Source organism: Camelus ferus, chromosome 1 (genome assembly GCF_009834535.1).
Source record: "Camelus ferus isolate YT-003-E chromosome 1, BCGSAC_Cfer_1.0, whole genome shotgun sequence".
Lineage (NCBI taxonomy): Eukaryota > Metazoa > Chordata > Mammalia > Artiodactyla > Camelidae > Camelus > Camelus ferus.
This window is the reverse complement of record NC_045696.1, coordinates 26390873-26403072: the sequence shown is the minus strand read 5'-3', so window position 1 is coordinate 26403072 and position 12200 is coordinate 26390873. Positions and strand designations below refer to the sequence as shown.

The following is a 12200-nucleotide window of genomic DNA, read 5'->3' as shown; positions in this document are numbered from 1 at the left end:
AGATTGAATGGAAGGAAAATGAAACTATCTATTCTAAGATTCTTATTTTATAGGCTAATCCTAGAGTAATCATGACAAAAAAGAAGTATACTTAGTAATACGATAGTGAACATAAAAATGCAATACAGAACACTATTTAATTCATCCAAAGGAAGTCAGGAAATTAGGAAAGTACAAATATAAGCAGGTAAAAAAATACACAGAAGAAAGGTTTTTCTAAGCCCATCAATAATCACATTAAAAATAATAAACACTTCAATTAAAAGACAACAACTGTCACAATTCCAACATAATTTTGTAGAAACTGACAAGCTGATTTGAAAAGTATATGGAAAAGCAAAAGGTCTGGAATAGCCAAAACAATTTTGCAGAAGAAAATGATGGAGTACTCAACATTACCTGTTTTCAAGACTTTTTATAAGCTATAGTAATCAAGACAGTCTGGTTTGGCGTATGGATAGACAAATAACTAAGTGGAACAACATAAGGAATCGAGGAATGCACCCACACATATATAGTTAATTGGGGAAAGGAACATTTTTTCAATGAATGATGCCTATGCATTTTGACATACATGTGGAAATAAGTAAGCCTCAACCCTCAAACCACATGCAATTACTTTGAGATAAATTATAGACCTAACCATAAAACCTAGAATTATAAAGCTTCTGGAAGAAAATATCCTTGCTATCCAGAAGTGGTAGGACACAGTTTCTTAGAAAGTACTAAACATGAAAGAAAAATTTGACAAATTGTAGATCACTTAAATTTAAAACTTCTGTTCACCAAAAGACACTATTAAGAAAATGAATAGGAAAGATAGAGATTAGGAAAAAATATTTGCAATACAATGTATGGCAGAGAATTTACATCAAAAATGTACAAATGACTCCTCTTAATCAGTAACAAGAGACAAAGATACCATTTTGAAAAAAGCAAAGACTTGGAAATTCACAAAAGAAAGTATGTGAATGGCCAATAAGCACATGCAAAGTTGCTCAATATCATTAGTTAGCAAAGAAAAATTGAAGTTAAAGCAATAATGAGGTATTCTTACACTCACTGGAATGGCTAAAATTACAGATAGCAACATCAAATGTTACAGTGCAGAAAAATTGCAAGTCATATTCTTTCCTAGTGAAAATGTAAAATTATGCAATTTGAAAAAAATAGCGTTTCTTATAAAGTCAAACTACATTAGTGCTATTACTCAGAAATTCCACTTCTAGGTATTTCTTCAAAAGAAATAAAAACATATGTCCTCAAAAAAAAATTCTCTCAAGGAAAAAGCAGAGACAAAAATATGATACATTCACACAAATGAATACTGTTCAGAAATAAAACATACAAATTGCATAATACATATATGGGTGAATCTCAAAAACATTATGTCTAGTGAAAGAAGCCAGACACAAAATATTATATTCTATATGATTCCATATATATATATATATTTCAAGAAATGTCAAACATAACAGTGATAGGCAGCAATTTTCTGTAATGATGATAGTAGATTTAAGAGAGATTTCTTCTTTGGGATAGTATATTTGGATTACAAAGTTTCTTCTGGCCTGTTTCTGGTTAATTTTTGACATTTTTCTGGCTAAGAGGAAGCATATAGATTTGAAACATCATGTGCTTTCTTCAGTAACTGCCTCATTTCCTATTATATTTCAATGGCATCAAAATTACAAATGAAACTATTGATTAAAAATAATTTTCAAACCAACTTTCAGCATTTAAATTCTTAATGACTACTATGATTTTAAGAAGTTGGTGGAAATTTTAAGACCACGAGCAATTGCTAAACATTTTTTGTTAGAAATGCTAGTTAACCTATTTGCTTATGTGATGTACACATCTTAGCACTCATTCTCACCTATCCATTGTTGGGATGCAGGTTCAAAAAAACAATCTACCTTGTTACCAGTTGACTGACTCTAAAGCACAGACCATACAGATTGGTACTCACCAACTATTATCGGCTGGGGCTCACTCTTGACTCCAACACCTGCACTGGTACTAGCTGCAACCTCTACCCGGTACTGAATACCTGGGAATAATCCACCAATTATTACGGATCGAATGGCTGCATCTACAGTTTTGTTGATGTGGAATCGCGTTTCATTCCCCAGACACCAGATCTATACAAACGTAAAATGAATAACAAAAGAATATAAAATTATCCTTTCTGGTAATTAGATCATTATAATTGATTAAATTTTTTAGTAGTGAACAATCTATTTTCTAGGCTTATTGAAGTATTTGTAAATGACACTTTCTAAGACTTAATTTCTATCATTTATATATAATATAATGTATAGATATAGATATGTGTGTATTTGTGTATTAAAGGAAGAACAATAAGAAGCTAAAACTATGCAGTGTTCCTTTATATTTTACAATCAACACTAAATATTCATAGTACAATGATTCCCTTAACATCTCTGCTAAGTCTGGAAAGTGGTCCTTGGTTGCACACAGCATTCAGGTATAGATTAAAATACATAAAATTCCTCTGCTTAATTTACTTATCAAGATTTATTATACATGTAATCTATTAAAAATATGGTGATTATGAACTTAGTATCCAAAGTATATAGATGCACATCTAAGTAATTTATATTTCATTTAGGAAAATATTAACTTACATATAAGTAGTTAACAAGATTAATTGACTTAAGTTACAGGTATTGACTAAGACAAAATTAAAGGCAATATTTACATTGACAGTAATAAATCTTAATATTGATCAAACATATCTACACACATACACATGCATGAGAACAAAGTGGTGAGAAGTCTTTAAACACTAATGTGAGGAATGCTAGGCTTTTACTTCAAATAAGATTCATATTTTAAGTTACACTTTCTTCTGGGATATGGAAATCTCTTGCTGTAAAATGTGTTATAAAAATTCTACTGTGTATACTTACTTGTATAATATTATACAGTATTTGCAGTCTACATGGGGACACATAAGTAGGAACACACAAGACTTGTTTCTGAAACAGGTTAACTTCCTAAAATTTTTTCTTGAAAATAACAGTTTTGAATTGTAGATTTCTTTTATTTAATTTATGAAGCTTAAGTTTCTAATGAAGGAATATTCAGCCCTCACAAAATATACACATTTTTAATAAATGTATAAATCTCGTATGACTAAGAAATTTACAACTTACAAAATAATTACCATGTTGTAAAAAAGATCAGTATTTAAATAAATGGAAGTTCAGGATATGTAACCCTAAATGACACAAAAGTAAAATCCTAACTTCATTAAAACACACACACCCCAGGGTAGATAACTTTTTTGCTTTTAAAACAACGTATCCTAACACTTACAAAATTTCAGAACATATATAATTATGCTATTATAAATACACTTATTCTTATTTTCTTATTCACATTTCTTTATAATGTGATGGGGATAATTTTTTAAAATGCTCTTGCAAATTTAGTCTATTTGCTTCAGTAACTTAGCCATTAACTTAAGAAAATTCTATTTTAAATGAATCTTTATTTTTCTTAGAAATAACAATGTTTTGAGTGAAATGATTTGGCTTAATTTCACATACCAACTAGGAATTTCTGGGGTAAGGTGGGGTCTAGTTTTCTCTTCTAATAGATGTACTTAGTTTGTTATTGTCAGAATTCTATAAATACTTATCAATAGCAAAAAGCCATAGTTTTAAATTTTTACAAGGTTTAAATGAGGTGTTTTACTCTCCCATGTTGTCCAGTCACATCACAGTTAATCAGAATTTTACTTCTCAAAGTTAGACACCTTATGTCTCTTAAAAGATGTCTCTCAAATGATGGCGAAGAAACTGGATATATATTGCTTCTCAACAGCAATAAATTCATCAGTTGAAACACGAGAGTTTTTCAAAATTTGTATTCTCAATGGCTCTCTTTTTTCAAGTGAAATATTTTACAGAACCTCAATAACATGATCAAAGCAGACCTGGAGTGGAAGCTGGTACGCCCACCCTTATATTCCCATCCCAACTCTTTAAAGCCTTGAAGCATTGTTTTATGAGAATACGGTTTAAAAACAGCTGCTCTAAGGCCCATTACACAGAAATCTAGTAAAAAAGATAAAGGCATTTTCTGGGACAGGGCTTCACTATCTACCTTGTACCTCATCTCTCTAAATCTTTGAAGTTCTGCAATCACATTATTCAAAAAAAACCCCACTGCATTGTTATGGTTTACTTGTCCAACTGAGTCTGAGTTATCTGTGACCCTGGAGGTAGGATATATGCATTTGTCTCTTTACGTGTTGCACAAAGATATAAAAAATTAATTTACACTCAAGTTAATAAGGGAGCCACTAGAAATGTTCTTCATCCATGTGACCCTGAGACTTCTCTGGGAACTGTCATCTGTGGACCTTCCTTCTTCATCCAGGCCCTACCTTGTATTCTTGGATAATTCCATTCTGATGATCTGGTGGAGGAGGATCCCAGGAAACACTAATACTTGTGCTATTGTGGCTTCCGACTGTCAGGACAGTGACAGATTGTGGAGGGGCACTTGGGGCTGTGGAGGAAGTGATTAGAATAAACACAAACTGTAAATCTTGGTGTGCATTAATGCTCCTTACAAAATATGAACATAAAGACAAGATACAAGAGGTTCTGGTTTCCAGTAGTTCTGAATTTGCAGATAGTATTCAACAATGAGTTTTTATTTTTTTAATCCTTTAAATATAATGGTTAGATTTAAAGCAAATTCCAAGCTATGGTAACATGTCCTCATTAATAAACTTAACAGCTAACATTCTAATGAGTGTTTCCTATATGCCCTGAACTGAATGTCAGATTTAATTCTCACAATAACCTCAGGAAATAAAAACAACTCTTATCTCAGTTTTACAGGTAAGAAAACAGAAGGCTACTGCAAAAGACTTATTTAAGACAAACAATCAGGGAGAATTTGAACCCAGATTCTAGAACTTGGATTCTTTTGACTCTAATAGGCTCCCTTTATGGAAAAACAACCAACCAAAAACCAAACCAAAACAACAACAACAACAACAACAAAAACTCACATCACTATCAAAAATATTCTCCTGCATTCCAGAATTTTATCAGTCATTATCTCTGAGTGGTAGCATTACTGACAATCTTTTTGTTTTGTTCTGGTTTGTGTTTAATACATAAAAATAGCAACATGGCTATAAATCTCACCAACACAGAAACAAGACACTTCTGTTTTCATACTGAGAAAAATAACTGACTGTTACAAATTGACCCATAATTTAAGATTTAAAACTTATTTTACATTGATGGGCAAGGAACTCTGAAGATATAAATGAAAACAGTTCATGTTGGGTCAAATGTGAAATGGGCAGATTTTAATTTCCTACAGTTCTCTTCTTTTATGGTTTCTCCTATAAGTAATTATAATTGTGCTGAGAAAAGATGAGTAAGAAAAAATTCATGACTTTGGACTGCAACATCTCCTACCCAGTGTATCTGAGGGCTAAGCTGCACTAATTTTGCAGAAAAACTTATCCATTTCAGTGAATATCTGAGTTTAAACCAAAGGCTGATAAAGGAAAATCAAAGCACTAACAATTAAAAAAATTCAATTAATTTTGTGGTATGAAATAGTTTCATATATAAGCTTTCATAACTTTACAGTTTAGTTCTTTGAAAATGAATACACTCAGTCATAAAAGATATTTTAAAAGCCTATCAGCAAAGTTTCCCGTGTTTGGCAAATCTGTCGTGACATATTTCACTGAAGTACGGTCATACTTGCATTGCGTATAAAACACACACAGACACATCACCACAATACTGTTCTTTATTATTCCTCTGTGATAACGTTGCTCCAAGATATGGCACAATGACATAAACCCAACTGTTTAACTACCAGTTGTGTAGTTATTAAGTAGACTTCACTGAAAAGCAGCACTTTTGAAAAGTGCTTTCCCATTTGCCTTACTGCTGGCTTGGTGAGAACACCAGGCCTGTTTCCCGACAGGTCAATTATCCCAGATACAGATGTGAAAGAACCCACTCATCGTTCCCAGACACAGCCCAGCTGAGTTCCCTTTGTTCCCTTCAGAGGCCACAGGAATCAGAGATGAAGGTATACCGAATGGTGACAAGTTTCTAATCTAGAGGAAAAGTCTAACTGCAGTGAAATTGATTTTTGGAAGTATGCTTCAAACGTAGCATTCTGTATTAAATTTACCCACCCCACTCATTAGTTCTACACATTTTCAACATAGAGTAAAATTCAACGGTGGATAAAGATACTATTATTAATTTTTAGTAATTTTTTCCTTTATAAATCCTGAAAGTAGATTAATGATGCCTTTAAAAATATGCATTTCTGCCCATGTCAATGTATCACACTGTAAACCAACGTGAAGGTAACATTCCACTGTGTTGCTTATTGTAAGGTGTGTATAATTAAAAAGCTCTTTGGTCAAACATGAACATCTATGTTAGCATGAACAATCTACATGCATTTTCTTAAGGCTGCTCTTACATTTATTTATATACAATATGTTTAGAAAAAAAGGCTTTTTACTGGAACAGTGTACATACATAAAATTAGTAGAAAAGCAGAAAAGGAGGAATTTATTATACTTATCTGATTTTTTTGTACATTGACGATACCATTTATTATAAACCTCTAGTTTAGTGAAGGAGACACTAGAAAATGGACTGGTTGAGACCTATATTAATTTCATGTCCATCACAGACTGACTTTAAAGTATCTGCAGGCAAGAAAAGTTACAAAGGGGAGAGGGAGAGGGAATATCACTAAGAATAATGCTAATGCAAATGTGCAAGTGATCTTCCAGATTAGAAACTATGAATTAGACAGGCAGAACCCATAGGGAAAAAAGCTTATAAAAGAAAATGTCATTCTTTACTACACCAAAAACAGAGGAGTGACAAGGAACCGCCTGTGTTCTTGAGTTTCCATTAGCCTATCTTTTAATGAAGCCAAATGCACTAAACCCATGTTAAAAAAAATGGGAAAATGTTATAATCAAATTCCAGTGCACTGATAAGCAAGATTTGAAGCAAATGTTTTCATAAGAGAAATTCATTACCTGAATGTCATTTTTTTGAGTTGTTAGATTCTGTGGAGTTCTTAGCATAAAAGGAGAAAATGACACTTTCTGTACTGAGTTTTAGATTCTCTCTTGCTACTCTTCTAAGGAAGATGATAAACTAGAATGTCAATGGAAATTGATTTCTTTATGACTTCAGTTTGGTTTATGTTAGAAATCTGAAAACTGACCTTCTTCAGTAGTACGAACTGTTTTAGCGTCACTATCCATTCCTTGGAACTCGTTAAAATATGGCCGAACTTTAATTTCATAAGTCACCCCCTTTTTCAGATTGACTAAGACAGCACTGCGCTCAGTTGGGACTTTGGCGTCTAAATTCTGCCACGTTGACATCGCCTGCAGGCCTGAAGTCTGACGGTACATCACTCGGTAGCCTTGAATAAACTGGGGTTGGCGATCAACCTGAAAAACATGGCAAAAAGCTTTTGAAACCAGATGGAAGTATTTCCAATGTCACAGTGGAACTGTTCTCATTTCTTTTGTCCCTGTTTCAGTCCTCATGAACTATCATCTGAATGATGCCATGGCTTTCTAATTCATCTCCCTGCTTCTAATATCCTCTTCCAGTTTTAAGCTCACATTGCTCCTAAGTGATTTCCAACATGAAGAGTGGAACAACCCTCTCTCCTGTTTAAAATACTTCATAGTGTCTAAGATACTTAATTACTCAAATTCTTTGGATTAGTACAAATTCTTTGGATTACTACAAAGGCTTGTAAAGGCCTAAACTTGCCATTTTTTCTAGCTTCATTGCATTCTTGCTCATCTGTTTGTTCTTTTTTTTTGGTATTTAACAATTTTCATGTTTGTGGTTTTATATGCAGTGTGTTATTTGTCATGAGTCTCCATTCTCATCCCTTGTTCACTCACCAATACCTTCACTCACTCAAACTAATACCTTCACCTACTAATAGGTGCCAGTTATTCTGCTAAACTCTGAGGATAAAAATGGAGAATGAAAGTAGAATCAGTCCCTGGCCTCATGGTACTTAAAGTTCAGGTGAAGGGTGGCAGTTTTCTAATGATCACTCAAACTATGGGCCAGTTCCATTCACAACAAATAAACATATGCCATTATTATGAATGAGATGTACTAGGAGCTAAGAAAGCCTGGAGTGGAGAGGAAATTGACTGAATCAAGAAGTGGGGAGGTTTCCCTAAGAAGTGCTGAAATCTGCAAGGAAAGTAGGATTTATCCAAGGGAAGAAGAGTATGAACAGCATGTATAAAATGCCTGTGGCTGAAGGAAGCATATGAGAGGGACTCTGAATTGTGGAGCTTGAGCCTGTATTAAATGCGTATGAAAACTTATACCCATTAACACATATTAAACAGATGACATTTCTATTAATTTCCCAACTTCTTGCTCCTCCCACAGTCCTACTTACTGGCACAATTTAACAACTGTCTCGATCCTTTCATTCATCTGAAGTACAGAGGATAAGCAGCTGTTTTTAATAAAAATCTGACATTTTTGAAGAAAATGAGTATCAAAATATCAGAAAATATCAAAAAACAAGTTCTCTTTTTACAGTCATTAAACAATCTTTATTGGAGTTTTGCCATTGTTTCATTTCAGGGACAAAAGGACTGTTAGCTTTTTAAATATTTTTAATGCTTGTCATTTTCTAGAAATGCTTGACTTAAATATAATATCACAGCACCTTCTGCAATTAATATTCTACATACTATAGTTTAATAGCCATATTCTAAGAAGCCTTTAACTTGACATATTTCACTGTCAAATAAAGTGTAAAATTCAATGGAGAAGAGATGGAATAACCTCATTTTAGGAAGACTGAGGAGAGAGGAAATAAAGAAGGTGATGATAGAAATGGTTATTTCAGCTTTTAAAAAAAGTCTTTATCTAACTGTTAACACATAATAAATAGAAGGTATTCTTTCATGTATTAACTTCTAGCATTTCTTCATTAGTTGCAGAATTTAAAAATATTTTTTAAGTGAAGGCAGAAAATTTAAAAATACAGGACTTCAATCAAAATACAGTGGAACAAAGGCAACTTTTTTTTTTTTTTTTTGGTATTTGGAATGTCCAAGCTAGCAAAACCCATACAATTGGTGAGCATGAGCATGTGTGTTCTAAGTATAGCTAATTCCAGTTTCACAGATCAGTCTCAACAAGTAACAATTCCTTCACCCACCTGACAGCTTTCTAACCATCAAAGATTTGTGGAATCAGTGCTACACTTGTATGAGTTTATGTCAAAGAAAAGTAAGCTCATTTCTGATACCAAAGCTTATGATCTCTGAATCCTCACTCATGCTACCATTTTGTGTCTGTACCAAAGTATATATATTTTTGGAAAGTAGAAGTTGTTTCTGACATTATAAAACAAGGAAAAAGCAAAAAGCTAAATTTATGAGAGCCAAAGAGAGATGCCTTTCATCAAAGCTGTCAATGTTCAAAAAAATCCTTGCAGCGTATGTTAAAACAACATTAAGCTTGCATTTTATAAACTTCTCTGCCTTCGTTTTAAGTGAATTTATATACTGAAAGAAAGACATAACTCACAATAATAGCTTGTTAATACTGAAAGAAGCAAGCTGTGTTTTTAAGGAGAACATTAAGCAGCTGTTTCCAGATGAAGGGAGTCTGTAAATCAGGGTAAATTGGTTTTATCCATGTTTGGTTTTCATTAATTAAGTGTTTTAGGGACTTTATGAAGCTAATGTTTACTACACAACATTGCTTTGCTCACTTCAGCATATACTCCCTTCAACCAGTATGTTCTAATGGCCAACTTAATAGCTAAATAGTTTAACTTGATCTTGAATGGTTGCTATACATTCTTTCCAGGAGGAAATTTGTTGTTATAGGTGGAAGCAAAAATAAAAGTGCTGCATGTCACCTTTAAAAAAAATTGGCGGGCCTTTGGTGGACATGTGTTCTACACCACTGATTGGGAGCGTATTTTGACAAGTGGTCACTTTCAAGTTGAACCATGTGCTTGTCACTAGTGTTATTAACATTCTGATTACAAGAAAGAGGATTTTCTTTTAGAGTTGATTATAATCAGAGTCTGGCTACAAATCTATGGGTTTATAGAATTTGAAAAAAATTGGTATTTTCTGGAATTAAAAAAATGGTTGTCTTAAGCAAAACATGGAATGAAGAGAGTTTGTCTTCAAGTTGTAAAGTCTCAGTTGAGGCTTAGCCTTTTAAACTTTCTGAGCCTCAGTTTACTCAGTTTGCTCAAATAATGTCCATATTACAAGGGCACAGAAGCAATTAAATGATCAACATTGTTTAAAGCACTCTGCAAGTCTTAGAGATGCGCAATGATAAAGCACCACTGTTAAGTAAGGAAGATGCTAAACAAGGGGGCTGGTATGTGGTCCTCAATCAGCACTTTCATTAAAAGGTTTAAAACTGAGATGCTCAATATCTATCTTTTCAATTAAAAAAATTTCCATCTATACTGAAAATTCAAAGTGAGTTTTCTTTGGTGGGCTTAGGCTGCTAAGGAACTGATCTGTATTTAACTAAGTTCTGAAATACCAGTAGCTGTGATGTTTAAGGGGCAAGGGGCCTGTCATTCCTTCTGTCCTTTAATAAAAACAGAACACACACACACACACAGATTAGAATAATCATTTTAAAATAAGAGATTCATTGCTATTTTCTTCATGAAACAATCATTTTCATCATTTTTGCCTACCCTCACAAGAGCAGTCATTTTGAGAAAGCAGCCTTTGCTAACTACTGATGCTTCAAGATTAGACTGTGGGCCAGGAGGATGGTCTTGCCCATCTAAATGTCCTATGTGTCTGGTAACAGAATCCTGCCAACTCCTGACAAACCACATCATCTGGTCCCCAGTCTAAATACATAGGCAGGGAATGTATTTCTTCCCTCAAACATCAACGTGTTTGTAACTCAAATACTAACAATGTGAGAACTTAAAGAACATATACATTTGGTAAGCTGAAAATAAGACACAAACATAAAATATTTAGTTATAATTTCTTTGGCAACGGATCAAACCTCTAGCCTAACTTTATTTCACTAAATTTATCTCTCAAATACATTCATATTTATAGCACGTGTAACTACAAATTCACGGGAAATTTGTGATACAATTGAACACTTTCTTTTTTAAGAGTAAAAAAAAATTAAAATGTATGAAAACAACTTGATTTGATCATTCAACAGACAGTTATTGAAAAAGTAGTTCATAATAAATGCTCTGCTCTGAAAAAACAGAAACGAAAGCATGAACTTCAGACTTACCAAAGTCAAGTTCATGAGGGAGAGAGCTATGCAAATCAGTAATGACAAATTTCTTGGGATATAGAGATGAATATGACAAGGTCCTTCTCTTGGAAGAACTCCCAGACTACTGACCTGCAATTTTGATTTGATTTGATTTATTCTTTCAAACTCTGTGACTTTAAGAGTGATTAACTTCATAAACATAATGACTTCGATTCTTACCCAAATAATTCCCACATTTAGAAGCAGCTTAAAAAAGAAGCCTCTTCAAAACTCATAACAAAGCAGAGAAGACTTTTTCAATTGAGAACGACGGAAAATCTGTTATTAAAAAATATAACCACTTCCTTGGCTTTGTTAGTTTTGTATCTCACCAAAGCTACAGAAAGATGGAAGAGGCATGGCAGATAATACGCTTCCTCTGCCACTGGAAAAATGATGAGGTCATTATGTTCCCTTCATGGGAGCAGAAGAATAGAAACCATTCTATGCAGAAAACAGAATCTGTCTATGTGAAATTATATCCAAAATAAAATTAGAAACAATGTCATCTTAGATAATCATAATTACCCTTAAAACATTATAAATTTAGTTTTATTTTTGTTAAAGCATTATCCAGTTTTGTACTCACAGGCTAACTCCAGGATCATATGTTGAAATTCAACTATTAAAAGGCATTTCTTTGAACTAATATTTGTCTACAGTTTATGTTTAAAGTGAAAAACACAAAAAGCAGATTTAGATTAAGTAAATTCTAATCCTATCTTTACCTATAATTAGATGTGGGAACATTGCTCAACCTGTCTGCATTGTTCATTTTATATAATTATAGATTTGAACTAAACAGCCTTAAATGTTAAT

General features: G+C 33.1%; 1 protein-coding gene across 6 annotated transcripts in view; it reads right to left on the bottom strand.

Moving 5' to 3' along the window:
- Positions 1–12200, bottom strand: part of ROBO2 (roundabout guidance receptor 2) — a 1149410-nt gene that overhangs the window by 63776 nt on the left and 1073434 nt on the right. For all 6 annotated transcript variants that reach the window (XM_032489706.1, XM_032489698.1, XM_032489727.1 and 3 more), the window contains exons 15-17: positions 7276–7507; positions 4421–4545; positions 1973–2144 (exon numbers count right to left, since the gene is read on the bottom strand). In XM_032489706.1, the coding sequence (XP_032345597.1) occupies positions 1973–2144; positions 4421–4545; positions 7276–7507 (529 nt within the window). The remainder of the gene's footprint in view (positions 1–1972; positions 2145–4420; positions 4546–7275; positions 7508–12200) is intronic.